The sequence below is a fragment of the Salmo salar genome, unplaced genomic scaffold (genome assembly GCF_905237065.1).
Source record: "Salmo salar unplaced genomic scaffold, Ssal_v3.1, whole genome shotgun sequence".
Lineage (NCBI taxonomy): Eukaryota > Metazoa > Chordata > Actinopteri > Salmoniformes > Salmonidae > Salmo > Salmo salar.
The window spans coordinates 1-22,037 of record NW_025550694.1 but is presented as its reverse complement, the minus strand read 5'-3'; the positions used below and the strand labels follow the sequence as shown (position 1 = coordinate 22,037).

At 46.9% G+C, this 22,037-nt stretch overlaps 1 protein-coding gene across 1 annotated transcript in view; it reads left to right on the top strand.

Annotated features, from left to right (window-relative positions):
- LOC123724044 (unconventional myosin-X) overlaps nt 1-15,225 on the top strand; it is a 39,002-nt gene extending 23,777 nt beyond the window's left edge. The window contains exons 9-16 of the mRNA XM_045713925.1: nt 2,309-2,375; nt 3,949-4,041; nt 4,438-4,506; nt 6,311-6,393; nt 7,014-7,122; nt 11,892-11,972; nt 13,368-13,492; nt 14,972-15,225. Of these exons, the coding sequence (XP_045569881.1) occupies nt 2,309-2,375; nt 3,949-4,041; nt 4,438-4,506; nt 6,311-6,393; nt 7,014-7,122; nt 11,892-11,972; nt 13,368-13,492; nt 14,972-15,095 (751 nt within the window). The 3' untranslated portion in view covers nt 15,096-15,225. The remainder of the gene's footprint in view (nt 1-2,308; nt 2,376-3,948; nt 4,042-4,437; nt 4,507-6,310; nt 6,394-7,013; nt 7,123-11,891; nt 11,973-13,367; nt 13,493-14,971) is intronic.
- The last annotated feature ends 6,812 nt before the right edge of the window (nt 15,226-22,037 follow it).

The following is a 22,037-nucleotide window of genomic DNA, read 5'->3' as shown; positions in this document are numbered from 1 at the left end:
AGCTGGACTACGACAGGTCTGTTAATGGGACAGCTGGACTACGACAGGTCGGTTAATGGGACAGCTGGACTACGACAGGTCTGTTAATGGGACAGCTGGACTACGACAGGTCTGTTAATGGGACAGCTGGACTACGACAGGTCGGTTAATGGGACAGCTGGACTACGACAGGTCGGTTAATGGGACAGCTGGACTACGACAGGTCGGTTAATGGGACAGCTGGACTACGACAGGTCGGTTAATGGGACAGCTGGACTACGACAGGTCGGTTAATGGGACAGCTGGACTACGACAGGTCGGTTAATGGGACAGCTGGACTACGACAGGTCGGTTAATGGGACAGCTGGACTACGACAGGTCGGTTAATGGGACAGCTGGACTACGACAGGTCGGTTAATGGGACAGCTGGACTACGACAGGTCTGTTAATGGGACAGCTGGACTACGACAGGTCTGTTAATGGGACAGCTGGACTACGACAGGTCTGTTAATGGGACAGCTGGACTACGACAGGTCTGTTAATGGGACAGCTGTACTACGACAGGTCGGTTAATGGGACAGCTGGCTGCGACAGGTCTGTTAATGGGACAGCTGGACTACGACAGGTCTGTTAATGGGACAGCTGGACTACGACAGGTCTGTTAATGGGACAGCTGGACTACGACAGGTCTGTTAATGGGACAGCTGGACTGCGACAGGTCTGTTAATGGGACAGCTGGCCTGCGACAGGTCTGTTAATGGGACAGCTGGACTGCGACAGGTCTGTTAATGGGACAGCTGGACTGCGACAGGTCTGTTAATGGGACAGCTGGACTACGACAGGTCGGTTAATGGGACAGCTGGACTACGATAGGTCGGTTAATGGGACAGCTGGACTACGACAGGTCGGTTAATGGGACAGCTGGACTACGACAGGTCGGTTAATGGGACAGCTGGACTACGACAGGTCGGTTAATGGGACAGCTGGACTACGACAGGTCGGTTAATGGGACAGCTGGCCTGCGACAGGTCTGTTAATGGGACAGCTGGACTGCGACAGGTCTGTTAAAGGGATAGCTGGACTGCGACAGGTCTGTTAATGGGACAGCTGGACTACGACAGGTCTGTTAATGGGACAGCTGGACTACGACAGGTCTGTTAATGGGACAGCTGGACTACGACAGGTCTGTTAATGGGACAGCTGGACTACAGAGAGGGAACCATTTTGGGTCGTAGCTGGGAGTTGGTCTGGGCAGCACTGCCAGAGAGAGGGGGTTGGGGTCTGGGCAGAACTGCCAGAGAGAGGGGTTGGGGTCTGGGCAGAACTGCCCAGAGAGAGGGGGTTGGGGTTTGGGCAGCACTGCCAGAGAGAGGGGGTTGGGGTCTGGGCAGAACTGCCAGAGAGAGGGGGTTGGTGTTTGGGCAGAACTGCCCAGAGAGAGGGGTTGGGGTCTGGGCAGAACTGCCCAGAGAGAGGGGGTTGGGGTCTGGGCAGAACTGCCCAGAGAGAGGGGTTGGGGTCTGGGCAGCACTGCCCAGAGAGAGGGGGGTTGGGGTCTGGGCAGAACTGCCAGAGAGAGGGGGTTGGGGTCTGGGCAGCACTGCCAGAGAGAGGGGGTTGGGGTCTGGGCAGCACTGCCAGAGAGAGGGGTTGGGGTTTTGGCAGCACTGCCAGAGAGAGGGGGTTGGTGTCTGGGCAGCACTGCCAGAGAGAGGGGGTTGGTGTTTGGGCAGCACTGCCAGAGAGAGGGGGTTGGGGTCTGGGCAGCACTGCCAGAGAGAGGGGTTGGGGTTTGGGCAGCACTGCCCAGAGAGAGGGGGTTGGGGGTCTGGGCAGCACTGCCAGAGAGAGGGGGGTTGGGGGTCTGGGCAGCACTGCCAGAGAGAGGGGGTTGGTGTTTGGGCAGCACTGCCAGAGAGAGGGGGTTGGGGTCTGGGCAGCACTGCCAGAGAGAGGGGTTGGGGTTTGGGCAGCACTGCCCAGAGAGAGGGGGTTGGGGGTCTGGGCAGCACTGCCAGAGAGAGGGGGTTGGGGGTCTGGGCAGCACTGCCAGAGAGAGGGGGTTGGTGTTTGGGCAGCACTGCCAGAGAGAGGGGTTGGGGTATGGGCAGCACTGCCAGAGAGAGGGGGTTGGGGTATGGGCAGCACTGCCAGAGAGAGGGGGTTGGGGTTTGGGCTGCCAGATGTTTACAATGGGACGACAGTTATGTTCTAGAACAGTCCTACCAGCATCTAGCTAGCAGCCTGGTCACAGCTCATTTCATCACATCAACCTGTGGACAATACAGCCATTGTGTGTGTGTGTGTGTGTGTGTGTGTGTTTCCTCAGAGAGGGGATCCAGTGGGAAGCCATAGACTGGATGGATAACGCAGAGTGTCTAGACCTCATAGAGAAGGTAGGTAACAGTGTAACCAACCTCAGACTACTAGACCCGTTCATTACCCGATGACCTTGATACAGTTGTAACGAGGGTCGTCCAATGGGGTGTGACGTGCTCATAATTCACTTTTTATTTAAACTCAAAAATCAAACGAACAACAAAACGACCGACAACAGTCCCGTCAGGTGCAACATACAGGAAACAGGAAACGACCACCCACAAAACAGGAAACGACCACCCACAAAACAGGAAACGACCACCCACAAAACAGGAAACGACCACCCACAAAACAGGAAACGACCACCCACATAACAGGAAACGACCACCCACAAAACAGGAAACGACCACCCACAAAACACATGAAAAAAACCCAACCCCTACTAAATAGGATCTTCAATTAGAGGCAACGAGGAACAGCTGCCTCCAATCGAAGGTCAAACCAATAAACTTAAACATAGAAATAGACATACTAGAACAAACATAGAAATATACTAACATAGAACATAACCCGAAACACATAAAACAAATACCCCCCGCCCCTGCCACGCACTGACCAAACTAGAATAACAAATAACCCCCTTTACTGGTCAGGATGTGACAACAGTGGAGTCTAAGACATGAAAATGCAGAAAATAAACCTCATACCTGCTGTAAAATATGGTGGTGGATGTCTGACGTTTATGGGGATGTTTTGCTTCCGTTGGTCCTGGAGGCCTTTTAAGGTCAACGGCACCGTGAACTTTAACCTTTTATTTAACTAGGCATGTCAGTTAAGATCAAATACTTATATTACAATGACGGCTTACTACCGGCCAAACCCGGACGACGCTGGGGTCAATTGTGTGCCAGCCTTATGGGACTCCCAAATCACGACCGGATGTGATACAGGCCTGGATTTGAACCAGGGTCTGTAGTGACACCTCTAGCACTGAGATGCAGGGCCTTAGACCGCTGCGCCACTCGGGAGTCCAGTAGCAGGACATTTTAGCCAAAAACCTGGTTCCCTCCTATCTGTCTGTCTATCTGTCTATCTGTCTGTCTGTCTATCTGTCTGTCTGTCTGTCAAATACTGAGCTCTATATATATATTTATATAGCTCGGTATTTGATATATATATATAGCTCGGTATTTGAGGTGTGTGTGTGTGTGTGTGTGTGTGTGTGTATATGTGTGTATATGTATGTATGTGTATATATATATATATATATATATTGTATATATGTATGTATGTATGTATGTATGTATGTATGTATGTGTGTGTGTGTGTGTGTGTGTGTGTGTGTGTGTGTGTGTGTATGTATATATATATATATATATATATATATATATATATATATATATATATATATATATATATATATATATATAGAGATATAGAGATATCTCTCAAATACCGATCTATATAAATGTACTACCTGTTGTAGTATATATAGAGACTACTATATAGCTCAGTATTTGATATTTTGATATAGTCATTTTTGCTGATCTTTATCAAGGATCCCACTGTAGATGTACTTCTCTTTTGTTGTCATTATGAGCAGGCTTCTCTGTGAACTGTTACTCCTCTTCCTCCTCTTCCTCCTGGTAGAAACTGGGCATGTTGGCTCTGATCAACGAGGAGAGTCGCTTTCCTAAAGGCACCGACTACACCCTGCTAGAGAAACTACACAGTAGGCACGCTGTGAGTGTACACACACACACACACACACACACACACACAGAGAGAGAGACACACACACACACACACACACACACACAGAGACCGCTCTGAAGGAAATGCTTCCCCAGCCACTCCAGACCAAAAAAAGAATGAATCTGTCCTTTAGCTGAATGTCTTTTGGTCATGGCAGTAACACCCTCTCTGTCCTCTCTCACACGCACAGCAACAATAGTGAAATGTGATCATCTTTTCTCAGGCCTGATGAGAACATTGTCTGCTGCAGGATAAAGCTGAAGCTGGAGGGAACAGGAGAAATGCAGAGAATCCTCATGTGATGCCGACGCCACCTCTCTGTCGTATGACTGCTGCGTCTCTCTCTCTATATATATATAACCTGCTGTGTCTGTCTCTCTCCAGACTAACCACTACTACATGAAGCCCAGAGTGACGGATCATCAGTTTGGCATCAAGCACTATGCTGGAGAGGTAAATTACCCTGAAGGAGCTCAACACTTGAGAAGAATACCTCTGTCTCTCGCTCTCTCTCTGTGTGTGTGTGTGTGTGTGTGTGTGTGTGTGTGTGTGTGTGTGTGTGTGTGTGTGTGTGTTTATGTAATGGACTGTGACTAAAACACATTGGTCCAGGATGTCGCTAGGCTGAATGAGGGCTCCTCTTTCACTAATTAGCCCAGACTATGGGGGGGCTGGATCATGAGCCCTGCCAAGAGTCAGGCGTGCCAGCCCCCAGGGACAGAGAGGGGGAGGCTGTTGTCCCGGGAACAGGGACAGAGAGGGGGAGGCTGTTGTCCCGGGAACAGGGACAGAGAGGGGGGAGGCTGTTGTCCCGGGAACAGGGACAGAGAGGGGAGGCTGTTGTCCCGGGAACAGGGACAGAGAGGGGGGAGGCTGTTGTCCCGGGAACAGGGACAGAGAGGGGGGAGGCTGTTGTCCCGGGAACAGGGACAGAGAGGGGGGAGGCTGTTGTCCCGGGAACAGGGACAGAGAGGGGGAGGCTGTTGTCCCGGGAACAGGGACAGAGAGGGGGAGGCTGTTGTCCCGGGAACAGGGACAGAGAGGGGGGGCTGTTGTCCCGGGAACAGGGACAGAGAGGGGGGAGGCTGTTGTCCCGGGAACAGGGACAGAGAGGGGGGGCTGTTGTCCCGGGAACAGGGACAGAGAGGGGGGAGGCTGTTGTCCCGGGAACAGGGACAGAGAGGGGGGGCTGTTGTCCCGGGAACAGGGACAGAGAGGGGGGAGGCTGTTGTCCCGGGAACAGGGACAGAGAGGGGGGGCTGTTGTCCCGGGAACAGGGACAGAGAGGGGGGAGGCTGTTGTCCCGGGAACAGGGACAGAGAGGGGGGGGCTGTTGTCCCGGGAACAGGGACAGAGAGGGGGGAGGCTGTTGTCCCGGGAACAGGGACAGAGAGGGGGGGAGGTAGTGGGAGGCTGGCTCACTGACACCAAGGAGGGTCAAAGGATGGTCATCATTTCCCTTCAGTCTCCAACAAATCAAATTTTAGCAAATCAAACCCAATCGTATTTGTCCCATGCTTTTGTAAAGAAGTGTAGACAGTGAAATGCTTACTTACGGGTCATTTTCCAACAATGCAGGGTTAAATCAGCGGTTGATCCATATATTAATGATTTGTTGAAGAATATAACTTGTAAACGCCTCGTGATCTTAGTTTAACAGTCGTACCCTATCAGAACCCAATATACAGCTTGTTTTACTCCGATGTTAGTGAACTATGTAAATGTAAAAACCAACACTGTTTTTTTAAGCCTCAGAATGTGATTAACAATATAGTTTGATATCATGGTCGCTCCTCTCCCCGGACCCCAACTCCCCTGCTGCTCGGGGTTCTGTCTTATCTGAAAAGGGCAGATTTCTCGAACTGTAATTTAGTGGTTATTTCATCATAAACAACACAAGGTGAGATGGTGACCTATGAACTCTTATGTCTATAACCCTCGGTGTCCTCATCCGAGGTGAAGCTGTACCGTCATTAAACTCAGAATCACATCTCTGTCACGGGTCATTTTCTACATGGCTATAGATGTCCACAGAATCAATACCTCTGTTACATTAACGCTTGCTGGCCTGGGCCAGGAGAGCAGTATTTGAGAGTAAGAGGGAGGAATCAGCTGCTGTTAAAACCCAAAGGGGCCCGAGTGACTGTCAATAGGCGGACTGTCTTAAGACCCTCTTAGCTGCGCTCTCGTTGAGTTTCAGATCAGGCTAGCGATCGTTCTCTTTCAGCGTGTGTAACATGTCCCCGCTCTCTGTCAGGTTGTGTACGACGTCAGAGGGATCCTACAGAAGAACAGAGATACCTTCAGAGATGACATCTTAAACATGCTCAAAGACAGCAGGTGTGTTGTCCCCCTGGTTACGGAACGGCTACGAGATGTACTAAAGTCACTCCACTGTGTTAATGTACTAAAGTCACTCCACTGTGTTAATGTACTAAAGTCACTCCACTGTGTTAATGTACTAAAGTCACTCCACTGTGTTAATGTACTAAAGTCACTCCACTGTGTTAATGTACAGAGTAATACCCTCTGACCCTGCACTAAAGTCACTCTACTGTGTTAATGTACAGAGTAATACCCTCTGACCCTGTACTAAAGTCACTCTACTGTGTTAATGTACAGAGTAATACCCTCTGACCCTGTACTAAAGTCACTCTACTGTGTTAATGTACAGAGTAATACCCTCTGACCCTGTACTAAAGTCACTCTACTGTGTTAATGTACAGAGTAATACCCTCTGACCCTGTACTAAAGTCACTCTACTGTGTTAATGTACAGAGTAATACCCTCTGACCCTGTACTAAAGTCACTCTACTGTGTTAATGTACAGAGTAATACCCTCTGACCCTGTACTAAAGTCACTCTACTGTGTTAATGTACAGAGTAATACCCTCTGACCCTGCACTAAAGTCACTCTACTGTGTTTAGAGAATGTTTAACATGTTTGTTCTGTCCTTCAGGCTTGACTTCGTCTATGACCTGTTTGAGCGTGTTGGGAGCAGGAACGGAGAGGAGACCATGAAGATGGGGACGGCCAGACGCAAACCCACCGTCAGCTCTCAGTTCAGGGTGAGGACCTTTAACCTCTAACCCTTAACCTCTAACCCCTAACCTTTAACCCCTAACCCTAATCTACCATCAGATCTCAGTTCAGGGTGAGGACCAATCACAGAGGAGCATGGTCATCCTCTGAACTCCTAACCTTAACCTTCACTACACTATAGAGTCACATTGAATCCTTTTGGCGGCTATGCCATGATACGGATTGCATTGAAAATGAGGTTGACATTTTCCCTAAGCGTTTTGAATATATGAGAGAGAGAGAGAGAGAGAGAGAGAGAGAGAGAGAGAGAGAGAGAGAGAGAGAGAGAGAGAGAGAGAGAGAGAGAGAGAGAGAGAGAGAGAGAGAGAGAGAGAGAGAGAGAGAGAGAGAGAGAGAGAGAGAGAGAGAGAGAGAGAGAGAGAGAGAGAGAGAGAGAGAGAGAGAGAGAGAGAGAGAGAGAGAGAGAGAGAGAGAGAGAGAGAGAGAGAGAGAGAGAGAGAGAGAGAGAGAGAGAGAGAGAGAGAGAGAGAGAGAGAGAGAGAGAGAGAGAGAGAGAGAGAGAGAGAGAGAGAGAGAGAGAGAGAGAGAGATTCAAGGGTCCTTGCTCTCTCTGCTGGGTAAATATAGTCCTGTAGCCAGAGCCTGTTAACGCCCTGGACAGCAGGAGGTGAGGACCCTAGGAGGCCAGAGCCTGTTAACACCCTGGACAGCAGGAGATGAGGACCCTAGGAGGCCAGAGCCTGTTAACACCCTGGACAGCAGGAGATGAGGACCCTAGGAGGCCAGAGCCTGTTAACACCCTGGACAGCAGGAGATGAGGACCCTAGGAGGCCAGAGCCTGTTAACACCCTGGACAGCAGGAGATGAGGACCCTAGGAGGCCAGAGCCTGTTAACACCCTGGACAGCAGGAGATGAGGTGAGGACCCTAGGAGGCCAGAGCCTGTTAACACCCTGGACAGCAGGAGATGAGGGACCCTAGGAGGCCAGAGCCTGTTAACACCCTGGACAGCAGGAGATGAGGACCCTAGGAGGCCAGAGCCTGTTAACACCCTGGACAGCAGGAGATGAGGACCCTAGGAGGCCAGAGCCTGTTAACACCCTGGACAGCAGGAGGTGAGGACCCTAGGAGGCCAGAGCCTGTTAACACCCTGGACAGCAGGAGATGAGGACCCTAGGAGGCCAGAGCCTGTTAACACCCTGGACAGCAGGAGGTGAGGACCCTAGGAGGCCAGAGCCTGTTAACACCCTGGACAGCAGGAGATGAGGACCCTAGGAGGCCAGAGCCTGTTAACACCCTGGACAGCAGGAGATGAGGACCCTAGGAGGCCAGAGCCTGTTAACACCCTGGACAGCAGGAGATGAGGACCCTAGGAGGCCAGAGCCTGTTAACACCCTGGACAGCAGGAGATGAGGACCCTAGGAGGCCAGAGCCTGTTAACACCCTGGACAGCAGGAGATGAGGTGAGGACCCTAGGAGGCCAGAGCCTGTTAACACCCTGGACAGCAGGAGATGAGGACCCTAGGAGGCCAGAGCCTGTTAACACCCTGGACAGCAGGAGATGAGGACCCTAGGAGGCCAGAGCCTGTTAACACCCTGGACAGCAGGAGATGAGGACCCTAGGAGGCCAGAGCCTGTTAACACCCTGGACAGCAGGAGATGAGGTGAGGACCCTAGGAGGCCAGAGCCTGTTAACACCCTGGACAGCAGGAGATGAGGACCCTAGGAGGCCAGAGCCTGTTAACACCCTGGACAGCAGGAGACGAGGACCCTAGGAGGCCAGAGCCTGTTAACACCCTGGACAGCAGGAGACGAGGACCCTAGGAGGCCAGAGCCTGTTAACACCCTGGACAGCAGGAGACGAGGACCCTAGGAGGCCAGAGCCTGTTAACACCCTGGACAGCAGGAGACGAGGACCCTAGGAGGCCAGAGCCTGTTAACACCCTGGACAGCAGGAGACGAGGACCCTAGGAGGCCAGAGCCTGTTAACACCCTGGACAGCAGGAGACGAGGACCCTAGGAGGCCAGAGCCTGTTAACACCCTGGACAGCAGGAGACGAGGACCCTAGGAGGCCAGAGCCTGTTAACACCCTGGACAGCAGGAGACGAGGACCCTAGGAGTCCAGAGCCTGTTAACACCCTGGACAGCAGGAGATGAGGACCCTAGGAGGCCAGAGCCTGTTAACACCCTGGACAGCAGGAGATGAGGTGAGGATCCTAGGAGGCCAGAGCCTGTTAACACCCTGGACAGCAGGAGATGAGGACCCTAGGAGGCCAGAGCCTGTTAACACCCTGGACAGCAGGAGATGAGGACCCTAGGAGGCCAGAGCCTGTTAACACCCTGGACAGCAGGAGATGAGGACCCTAGGAGGCCAGAGCCTGTTAACACCCTGGGCAGCAGGAGGTGAGGATCCTAGGAGGCCAGAGCCTGTTAACACCCTGGACAGCAGGAGATGAGGACCCTAGGAGGCCAGAGCCTGTTAACACCCTGGACAGCAGGAGATGAGGATCCTAGGAGGCCAGAGCCTGTTAACACCCTGGACAGCAGGAGATGAGGTGAGGATCCTAGGAGGCCAGAGCCTGTTAACACCCTGGACAGCAGGAGATGAGGTGAGGATCCTAGGAGGCCAGAGCCTGTTAACACCCTGGACAGCAGGAGATGAGGACCCTAGGAGGCCAGAGCCTGTTAACACCCTGGACAGCAGGAGATGAGGACCCTAGGAGGCCAGAGCCTGTTAACACCCTGGACAGCAGGAGATGAGGACCCTAGGAGGCCAGAGCCTGTTAACACCCTGGACAGCAGGAGATGAGGACCCTAGGAGGCCAGAGCCTGTTAACACCCTGGACAGCAGGAGATGAGGACCCTAGGAGGCCAGAGCCTGTTAACACCCTGGACAGCAGGAAATGAGGACCCTAGGAGGCCAGAGCCTGTTAACACCCTGGACAGCAGGAGATGAGGGACCCTAGGAGGCCAGAGCCTGTTAACACCCTGGACAGCAGGAGATGAGGACCCTAGGAGGCCAGAGCCTGTTAACACCCTGGACAGCAGGAGATGAGGACCCTAGGAGGCCAGAGCCTGTTAACACCCTGGACAGCAGGAGATGAGGTGAGGATCCTAGGAGGCCAGAGCCTGTTAACACCCTGGACAGCAGGAGATGAGGACCCTAGGAGGCCAGAGCCTGTTAACACCCTGGACAGCAGGAGATGAGGACCCTAGGAGGCCAGAGCCTGTTAACACCCTGGACAGCAGGAGATGAGGACCCTAGGAGGCCAGAGCCTGTTAACACCCTGGACAGCAGGAGATGAGGTGAGGACCCTAGGAGGCCAGAGCCTGTTAACACCCTGGACAGCAGGAGATGAGGTGAGGACCCTAGGAGGCCAGAGGCTGTTAACACCCTGGACAGCAGGAGATGAGGACCCTAGGAGGCCAGAGCCTGTTAACACCCTGGACAGCAAGAGATGAGGACCCTAGGAGGCCAGAGCCTGTTAACACCCTGGACAGCAGGAGATGAGGACCCTAGGAGGCCAGAGCCTGTTAACACCCTGGACAGCAGGAGATGAGGTGAGGACCCTAGGAGGCCAGAGCCTGTTAACAACCTGGACAGCAGGAGATGAGGTGAGGATCCTAGGAGGCCAGAGCCTGTTAACACCCTGGACAGCAGGAGATGAGGACCCTAGGAGGCCAGAGCCTGTTAACACCCTGGACAGCAGGAGATGAGGTGAGGACCCTAGGAGGCCAGAGCCTGTTAACACCCTGGACAGCAGGAGATGAGGTGAGGACCCTAGGAGGCCAGAGCCTGTTAACACCCTGGACAGCAGGAGATGAGGTGAGGACCCTAGGAGGCCAGAGCCTGTTAACACCCTGGACAGCAGGAGATGAGGTGAGGACCCTAGGAGGCCAGAGCCTGTTAACACCCTGGACAGCAGGAGATGAGGACCCTAGGAGGCCAGAGCCTGTTAACACCCTGGACAGCAGGAGATGAGGACCCTAGGAGGCCAGAGCCTGTTAACACCCTGGACAGCAGGAGATGAGGACCCTAGGAGGCCAGAGCCTGTTAACACCCTGGACAGCAGGAGATGAGGACCCTAGGAGGCCAGAGCCTGTTAACACCCTGGACAGCAGGAGATGAGGACCCTAGGAGGCCAGAGCCTGTTAACACCCTGGACAGCAGGAGATGAGGACCCTAGGAGGCCAGAGCCTGTTAACACCCTGGACAGCAGGAGATGAGGTGAGGACCCTAGGAGGCCAGAGCCTGTTAACACCCTGGACAGCAGGAGATGAGGACCCTAGGAGGCCAGAGCCTGTTAACACCCTGGACAGCAGGAGATGAGGACCCTAGGAGGCCAGAGCCTGTTAACACCCTGGACAGCAGGAGATGAGGTGAGGATCCTAGGAGGCCAGAGCCTGTTAACACCCTGGACAGCAGGAGATGAGGACCCTAGGAGGCCAGAGCCATTGTGTGTGAATGTGTTGTATTGAGGTTGATGCTGATGTTGTGTTTCTGATCCTGTATCTAGATGTGTTGTTGTGTTTCAGATCCTGTATCTAGATGTGTTGTTGTGTTTCAGATCCTGTATCTAGATGTGTTGTTGTGTTTCAGATCCTGTATCTAGATGTGATGTTGTGTTTCTGATCCTGTATCTAGATGTGGTGTTGTGTTTCTGATCCTGTATCTAGATGTGATGTTGTGTTTCTGATCCTGTATCTAGATGTGATGTTGTGTTTCTGATCCTGTATCTAGATGTGTTGTTGTGTTTCTGATCCTGTATCTATATGTGTTGTTGTGTTTCTGCAGGACTCTCTCCATTCCTTGATGAACACTCTGAGTGCATCCAACCCGTTCTTCGTGCGCTGCATCAAACCCAACATGAACAAGGTGGGTTATTCAGTATTCACCACAACATGAACAAGGTGGGTTATTCAGTATTCACCCCAACATGAACAAGGTGGGTCGTTCAGTATTCACCACAACATGGACAAGGTGGGTCGTTCAGTATTCACCACAACATGAACAAGGTGGGTCATTCGGTATTCACCCCAACATGAACAAGGTGGGTCGTTCAGTATTCACCACAACATGGACAAGGTGGGTCGTTCAGTATTCACCCCAACATGAACAAGGTGGGTCGTTCAGTATTCACCACAACATGGACAAGGTGGGTCGTTCAGTATTATCTGTACCACAGGGACTTTATTTGTTGTACATTCAAGTCCTGACACTCCTCTGAACAACAGGTTGATAACATGCCTGATGGTAGGGTACCCACACACCACACACACACACACACACACACACACACACACACACACACACACACACACACACACCCCCACAGCCAGTGAGATGTGAATCAGAGGTAAGTGATCGTGCTGTGTGATAAGCAGCACTGAGGAAGATCATGACGCAGTCAGAACAGAGCAGCTGAGAACAATAGAGTTGATTATACCGGACTGAAACCTTCCTGTGTGTTAAAGACATGTGACAGAATTAAACACCTTGTTTCGTCCCTCTAAGACAAGCATAGTACTGTTGTATTGTCCCTCTGTAAGACAAGCATAGTACTGTTGTATGTTTCCTCTGTAAGACAAGCATAGTACTGTTGTATTGTCCCTCTGTAAGACAAGCATAGTACTGTTGTATTGTCCCTCTGTAAGACAAGCATAGTACTGTTGTATTGTCCCTCTCTAAGACAAGCATAGTACTGTTGTATTGTCCCTCTGTAAGACAAGCATAGTACTGTTGTATTGTCCCTCTGTAAGACAAGCATAGTACTGTTGTATTGTTCCTCTGAGACAAGCATAGTACTGTTGTATTGTCCCTCTGTAAGACAAGCATAGTACTGTTGTATTGTCCCTCTCTAAGACAAGCATAGTACTGTTGTATTGTCCCTCTGTAAGACAAGCATAGTACTGTTGTATTGTCCCTCTGTAAGACAAGCATAGTACTGTTGTATTGTCCCTCTGAGACAAGCATAGTACTGTTGTTTCGTCCCTCTCTAAGACAAGCATAGTACTGTTGAATCGTCCCTCTGTAAGACAAGCATAGTACTGTTGTATTGTCCCTCTGTAAGACAAGCATAGTACTGTTGTATTGTCCCTCTGTAAGACAAGCATAGTACTGTTGTATTGTCCCTCTGAGACAAGCATAGTACTGTTGTTTCGTCCCTCTGAACTGTCAACTATACTTCTGCCCAGTCGTCAGACGGCTGCTGTTGTGTATTCTCACAGAGTTAGAGTTGAGAAGTAATTCAGTATGTTTTGTACTTCTCAGAACGCCAACATGTTTGACCCAGAAGTGGTCCTGAACCAGCTGAGGTATTCTGGGATGTTGGAGACAGTGAAGATCCGCAGGGCTGGGTTTCCTGTCCGCAGGACTTTTGATGACTTCTACAGCAGGTGAGAAAAACTGACAATGGTCTTTTCTGAAACCCCGGGGTTTCAACATGTAGATAACCTGCAGGGTGTGGACGAACCCCGGGGTTTCAACATGTAGATAACCTGCAGGGTGTGGACGAACCCGGGGGTTTCAACATGTAGATAACCTGCAGGGTGTGGACGAACCCGGGGTTTCAACATGGTAGATAACCTGCAGGGTGTGGACGAACCCCGGGGTTTCAACATGGTAGATAACCTGCAGGGTGTGGACGAACCCCGGGGTTTCAACATGTAGATAACCTGCAGGGTGTGGACGAACCCCGGGGTTTCAACATGTAGATAACCTGCAGGGTGTGGACGAACCCCGGGGTTTCAACGGTGTAGAATCACCTGCCGGGTGTGGACGAACCCCGGGGGTTTCAACGGTGTAGAATCACCTGCCGGGTGTGGACGAACCCCGGGGTTTCAACGGTGTAGAATCACCTGCCGGGTGTGGACGAACCCCGGGGTTTCAACGGTGTAGAATCACCTGCAGGGTGTGGACGAACCCCGGGGTTTCAACGGTGTAGAATCACCTGCAGGGTGTGGACGAACCACGGGGTTTCAACGGTGTAGAATCACCTGCAGGGTGTGGACGAACCACGGGGTTTCAACGGTGTAGAATCACCTGCAGGGTGTGGACGAACCACGGGGTTTCAACGGTGTAGAATCACCTGCAGGGTGTGGACGAACCACGGGGTTTCAACGGTGTAGAATCACCTGCAGGGTGTGGACGAACCACGGGGTTTCAACGGTGTAGAATCACCTGCCGGGTGTGGACGAACCCCGGGGTTTCAACGGTGTAGAATCACCTGCCGGGTGTGGACGAACCCCGGGGTTTCAACGGTGTAGAATCACCTGCCGGGTGTGGACGAACCCCGGGGGTTTCAACGGTGTAGAATCACCTGCAGGGTGTGGACGAACCCCGGGGTTTCAACGGTGTAGAATCACCTGCCGGGTGTGGACGAACCCCGGGGTTTCAACGGTGTAGAATCACCTGCTGGGTGTGGACGAACCCCGGGGATGTTCTGTGTTCAGGGTCAATGGCACGGCCACCCACTGCTGCGCACCACCATGGCTGATGTAGGCCTGTCTAACCTCTTACAAAACAGCAGAACATGAGGACTCAGCGTTCACCTGGGTCATTGAGCTCATGTGTTGATTTCCTATTGTGCTGCTGTCAACTGTCTGGGTGTCATGTTCACGTCCTTCGACACGTCTGACCCGTTTGATTTCTCTGGCCCGTTTTTGATTTGTCTGACACACTCGGATCTGTGTCGGATCTGTGACTGACCCGTCGGATCTTTGTCTGGCCCGTCGGATCTGTGTCTGGCCCGTCGAATCTGTGTCTGGCCCGTCGGATCTGTGTCTGGCCCGTCGGATCTGTGTCTGGCCCGTCGGATCTGTGTCTGGCTCGTCGGATCTGTGTCTGACCTGTTTGCGTCTCTGTTTCCTGCGCAGGTACAAGATGATCCTGAAAGATGAGCGTCCAACAGACGACCAGAGAGGGATGTGCACAGAACTGCTGATGTCATACGACCCCGCCAAGAGAGACTGGCAGCAGGGGAAGACTAAGGTACGCTAAGGCCCCGTGGCTCTCACACGGCGTACTCTGCTGCGTGTACTGTGACCCAGGGGGTTTACAGGGTTGAACAGGGTAGAGTTACAGGGACCGAAGGAGCATCAGCTTCAGGCTAACAACAAACCCACAGCTGGGACAGGATCAGATGAAATATCAGGTCTTCTCTCTTCCTTACATAGGGCTTCATCTTTTACAAGCCTTCCTCATCAGCCACGTATTGGCTATCTGCCTGGCGCCATGGAAATCTGCCATGGCTATCTTACTTACAGTGTTTTGATCCATGACACACTGTAATATGATGCAGGACCCCTCTAACTTAGTGTTTTGATCCATGACGCACTGTAATATGATGCAGGACCCCTCTAACTTAGTGTTTTGATCCATGACGCACTGTAATATGATGCAGGACCCCTCTAACTTAGTGTTTTGATCCATGACGCACTGTAATATGATGCAGGACCCCTCTAACTTAGTGTTTTGATCCATGACGCACTGTAATATGATGCAGGACCCCTCTAACTTAGTGTTTTGATCCATGACGCACTGTAATATGGTGCAGGACCCCTCTAACTTAGTGTTTTGATCCATGACGCACTGTAATATGATGCAGGACCCCTCTAACTTAGTGTTTTGATCCATGACGCACTGTAATATGATGCAGGACCCCTCTAACTTAGTGTTTTGATCCATGACGCACTGTAATATGATGCAGGACCCCTCTAACTTAGTGTTTTGATCCATGACGCACTGTAATATGGTGCAGGACCCCTCTAACTTAGTGTTTTGATCCATGACGCACTGTAATATGATGCAGGACCCCTCTAACTTAGTGTTTTGATCCATGACGCACTGTAATATGGTGCAGGACCCCTCTAACTTAGTGTTTTGAGCCATGACACACTGTAATATCCACCAGAGGGATGAGGTGTAGAATGGTGGTGGGTGAATAAAGATGTGTAGCATGACCAGGTCTGTGTAATCTGAGGGAAATATGTGTCTCTAATATGGTCATACATTTGGGAGGAGGAGAGGAAGTGCAGCTCAGTTTCCACCTCATTTTGTGTGGCAGTGTTGCACATATCCTGTCTTCTCTTGAGAGCCAGGTCTACATACAGTGGTCTGTCTCAATAGCAAGGCTATGCTCACTGAGTCTGTACATAGTCAAAGCTTTCCTTAAGTTTGGGTCAGTCACAGTAGTCAGGTATTCTGCCACACTCTCTCTGTTTAGGGCCAAATAGCATTCTAGTTTGCTCAGTTTTTTTGTTAATTCTTTCCAATGTGTCAAGTAATTATCTTTTGTTTTCTCATGATTTGGTTGGGTCTAATTGTGTTGCTGTCCTGGGGCTCTGTGGGGTCTGTTTGTGTTTGTGAACAGAGCCCCAGGACCAGCTTGCTTAGGGGACTCTTCTCCAGGTTTATCTCTCTGTAGGTGATGGCTTTGTAATGGAAGGTTTGGGAATCGCTTCCTTTTAGGTGGTTGTAGAATTTAACGGCTCTTTTCTGGATTTTGATAATTAGCAGGTATCGGCCTAATTCTGCTCTGCTTGCATTATTTGGTGTTTTACACAGAGGATATTTTTACAGAATTCTGCAAATGTAAATAAGGTATTTCTGTTTTTTGTTTTTAATACATTTACATTTTAGTCATTTAGCAGACGCTCTTATCCAGAGCGACTTACAGTAGTGAATGCATACATTTTATACATTTATTTATTTATTTATTTTATTTTTTTGTACTGGCCCCCCGTGGGAATCGAACCCACAACCCTGGCGTTGCACACACCATGTAATGTTAGTTTATTGACAGTGTGATGTTAGTTTGTTGACAGTGTAGTGTAATGTTAGTTTGTTGACAGTGTAATGTTAGTTTGTTGACAGTGTAATGTTAGTTTGTTGACAGTGTAATGTTAGTTTGTTGACAGTGTAATGTTAGTTTGTTGACAGTGTAATGTTAGTTTGTTGACAGTGTAATGTTAGTTTGTTGACAGTGTAATGTAATGTTAGTTTGACAGTGTAATGTTAGTTTGTTGACAGTGTAGTGTAATGTTAGTTTGTTGACAGTGTAGTGTAATGTTAGTTTGTTGACAGTGTAGTGTAATGTTAGTTTGTTGACAGTGTAATGTTAGTTTGTTGACAGTGTAATGTTAGTTTGTTGACAGTGTGATGTTAGTTTATTGACAGTGTAATGTTAGTTTGTTGACAGTGTAATGTAATGGTAGTTTGTTGACAGTGTGATGTAATGTTAGTTTATTGACAGTGTGATGTAATGTTAGTTTATTGACAGTGTAATGTTAGTTTGTTGACAGTGTAATGTTAGTTTGTTGACAGTGTAATGTTAGTTTATTGACCGTGTCATGTAATGTTAGTTTGTTGACCGTGTAATGTTAGTTTATTGACAGTGTAATGTTAGTTTGTTGACAGTGTAATGTTAGTTTGTTGACAGTGTAATGTAAGTTTGTTGACAGTGTAATGTTAGTTTGTTGACAGTGTAATGTAATGTTAGTTTGCTGACAGTGTAATGTTAGTTTGTTGACAGTGTAATGTTAGTTTGTTGACAGTGTAATGTTAGTTTGTTGACAGTGTAATGTTAGTTTGTTGACAGTGTAATGTTAGTTTGTTGACAGTGTAATGTTAGTTTATTGACAGTGTAATGTTAGTTTGTTGACCGTGTAATGTTAGTTTGTTGACAGTGTAATGTTAGTTTGTTGACAGTGTAATGTTAGTTTGTTGACAGTGTAATGTTAGTTTGTTGACAGTGTAATGTTAGTTTGTTGACAGTGTGATGTTAGTTTGTTGACAGTGTGATGTTAGTTTATTGACAGTGTAATGTTAGTTTGTTGACAGTGTAATGTTAGTTTGTTGACAGTGTAATGTTAGTTTGTTGACAGTGTAATGTAATGTTAGTTTGACAGTGTAATGTAATGTTAGTTTGTTGACAGTGTAGTGTTAGTTTGTTGACAGTGTAATGTTAGTTTGTTGACAGTGTAATGTAATGTTAGTTTGTTGACAGTGTAATGGTAGTTTGTTGACAGTGTGATGTAATGTTAGTTTATTGACAGTGTAATGTTAGTTTATTGACAGTGTAATGTTAGTTTGTTGACAGTGTAATGTTAGTTTATTGACCGTGTCATGTAATGTTAGTTTGTTGACAGTGTAATGGTAGTTTGTTGACAGTGTGATGTAATGTTAGTTTATTGACAGTGTAATGTTAGTTTATTGACAGTGTAATGTTAGTTTGTTGACCGTGTCATGTAATGTTAGTTTGTTGACCGTGTAATGTTAGTTTGTTGACAGTGTAATGTTAGTTTGTTGACCGTGTAATGTAATGTTAGTTTGTTGACAGTGTAATGTTAGTTTGTTGACCGTGTAATGTTAGTTTGTTGACCGTGTAATGTTAGTTTATTGACCGTGTAATGTTAGTTTGTTGACCGTGTAATGTTAGTTTGTTGACAGTGTAATGTTAGTTTGTTGACAGTGTAATGTTAGTTTGTTGACAGTGTAATGTTAGTTTGTTGACAGTGTAATGTTAGTTTGTTGACAGTGTAATGTTAGTTTGTTGACAGTGTAATGTAATGTTACTTTATTGACCGTGTAATGTTAGTTTGTTGACAGTGTAATGTAATGTTAGTTTAATGATAGTGTAATGTAATGTTAGTTTGTTGACAGTGTAATGTTAGTTTGTTGACAATGTAATGTTAGTTTGTTGACAGTGTAATGTTAGTTTGTTGACAGTGTAATGTTAGTTTGTTGGCAGTGTAATGTAATGTTAGTTTGTTGGCAGTGTAATGTAATGTTAGTTTGTTGACCGTGTAATGGTAGTTTGTTGACAGTGTAATGGTAGTTTGTTGACAGTGTAATGGTAGTTTGTTGACAGTGTAATGGTAGTTTGTTGACAGTGTAATGGTAGTTTGTTGACAGTGTAATGGTAGTTTGTTGACAGTGTAATGGTAGTTTGTTGACAGTGTAATGGTAGTTTGTTGACAGTGTAATGGTAGTTTGTTGACAGTGTAATGGTAGTTTGTTGACAGTGTAATGTAATGTTTGCTGACAGTGTAATGTAATGTTAGTTTGCTGACAGTGTAATGTTAGTTTGTTGACAGTGTAATGTTAGTTTGTTGACAGTGTAATGTAATGTTAGTTTGTTGACCGTGTAATGTAATGTTAGTTTGTTGACCATGTAATGTTAGTTTGTTGACCGTGTAATGTTAGTTTGTTGACCGTGTAATGTTAGTTTGTTGACAGTGTAATGTAATGTTAGTTTGCTGACAGTGTAATGTTAGTTTATTGACAGTGTAATGTTAGTTTATTGACAGTGTAATGTTAGTTTATTGACAGTGTAATGTTAGTTTATTGACAGTGTAATGTTAGTTTGTTGACAGTGTAATGTTAGTTTGTTGACAGTGTAATGTTAGTTTGTTGACAGTAATGTTAGTTTGTTGACAGTAATGTTAGTTTGTTGACAGTGTAATGTTAGTTTGTTGACAGTGTAATGTTAGTTTGTTGACAGTTTAATGTTAGTTTGTTGACAGTGTAATGTTAGTTTGTTGACAGTGTAATGTTAGTTTGTTGACAGTGTAATGTTAGTTTGTTGACAGTATAATGTTAGTTTGTTGACAGTGTAATGTAATGTTAGTTTATCGACCGTGTAATGTTAGTTTATTGACAGTGTAATGTTAGTTTGTTGACAGTGTAATGTTAGTTTGTTGACAGTGTAATGTTAGTTTGTTGACAGTGTAATGTTAGTTTGTTGACAGTTTAATGTTAGTTTGTTGACAGTGTAATGTTAGTGTGTTGACATTGTAATGTTAGTTTGTTGACTGTGTAATGTAATGTTAGTTTGTTGACCGTGTAATGTAATGTTAGTTTGTTGACCGTGTAATGTTAGTTTATTGACCTTGTAATGTTAGTTTGTTGACAGTGTAATGTTAGTTTATTGACAGTGTAATGTTAGTTTGTTGACAGTGTAATGGTAGTTTGTTGGCAGTGTAATGGTAGTTTGTTGACAGTGTAATGGTAGTTTGTTGACAGTGTAATGTTAGTTTGTTGACTGTGTAATGTTAGTTTGTTGACCGTGTAATGTAATGTTAGTTTGTTGACCGTGTAATGTTAGTTTATTGACAGTGTAATGGTAGTTTGCTGACAGTGTAATGTTAGTTTGTTGACAGTGTAATGTTAGTTTGTTGACAGTGTAATGTTAGTTTGTTGACAGTGTAATGTTAGTGTGTTGACAGTGTAATGTAATGTTAGTTTGTTGACCGTGTAATGTAATGTTAGTTTGTTGACCGTGTAATGTAATGTTAGTTTGTTGACCGTGTAATGTAATGTTAGTTTGTTGACCGTGTAATGTAATGTTAGTTTGTTGACCGTGTAATGGTAGTTTGTTGACAGTGTAATGGTAGTTTGTTGACAGTGTAATGGTAGTTTGTTGACAGTGTTATGGTAGTTTGTTGACAGTGTAATGGTAGTTTGTTGACAGTGTAATGGTAGTTTGTTGACAGTGTAATGGTAGTTTGTTGACAGTGTAATGTTAGTTTGTTGACAGTGTAATGTAATGTTACTTTATTGACCGTGTAATGTTAGTTTATTGACAGTGTAATGTTAGTTTGTTGACAGTGTAATGTAATGTTAGTTTGTTGACAGTGTAATGTTAGTTTGTTGACAATGTAATGTTAGTTTGTTGACAGTGTAATGTTAGTTTGTTGACCGTGTAATGTTAGTTTGTTGGCAGTGTAATGTAATGTTAGTTTGTTGACCGTGTAATGTGATGTTAGTTTGTTGACAGTGTAATGGTAGTTTGTTGACAGTGTAATGGTAGTTTGTTGACAGTGTAATGGTAGTTTGTTGACAGTGTAATGGTAGTTTGTTGACAGTGTAATGGTAGTTTGTTGACAGTGTAATGGTAGTTTGTTGACAGTGTAATGGTAGTTTGTTGACAGTGTAATGTTAGTTTGTTGACAGTTTAATGTTAGTTTGTTGACAGTGTAATGTTAGTGTGTTGACATTGTAATGTTAGTTTGTTGACTGTGTAATGTAATGTTAGTTTGTTGACCGTGTAATGTAATGTTAGTTTGTTGACCGTGTAATGTTAGTTTATTGACCTTGTAATGTTAGTTTGTTGACAGTGTAATGTTAGTTTATTGACAGTGTAATGTTAGTTTGTTGACAGTGTAATGGTAGTTTGTTGGCAGTGTAATGGTAGTTTGTTGACAGTGTAATGGTAGTTTGTTGACAGTGTAATGTTAGTTTGTTGACTGTGTAATGTTAGTTTGTTGACCGTGTAATGTAATGTTAGTTTGTTGACCGTGTAATGTTAGTTTATTGACAGTGTAATGGTAGTTTGCTGACAGTGTAATGTTAGTTTGTTGACAGTGTAATGTTAGTTTGTTGACAGTGTAATGTTAGTTTGTTGACAGTGTAATGTTAGTGTGTTGACAGTGTAATGTAATGTTAGTTTGTTGACCGTGGTAATGTAATGTTAGTTTGTTGACCGTGGTAATGTAATGTTAGTTTGTTGACCGTGTAATGTAATGTTAGTTTGTTGACCGTGTAATGTAATGTTAGTTTGTTGACCGTGTAATGTAATGTTAGTTTGTTGACCGTGTAATGGTAGTTTGTTGACAGTGTAATGGTAGTTTGTTGACAGTGTTATGGTAGTTTGTTGACAGTGTAATGGTAGTTTGTTGACAGTGTAATGGTAGTTTGTTGACAGTGTAATGGTAGTTTGTTGACAGTGTAATGTTAGTTTGTTGACAGTGTAATGTAATGTTACTTTATTGACCGTGTAATGTTAGTTTATTGACAGTGTAATGTTAGTTTGTTGACAGTGTAATGTAATGTTAGTTTGTTGACAGTGTAATGTTAGTTTGTTGACAATGTAATGTTAGTTTGTTGACAGTGTAATGTTAGTTTGTTGACCGTGTAATGTTAGTTTGTTGGCAGTGTAAT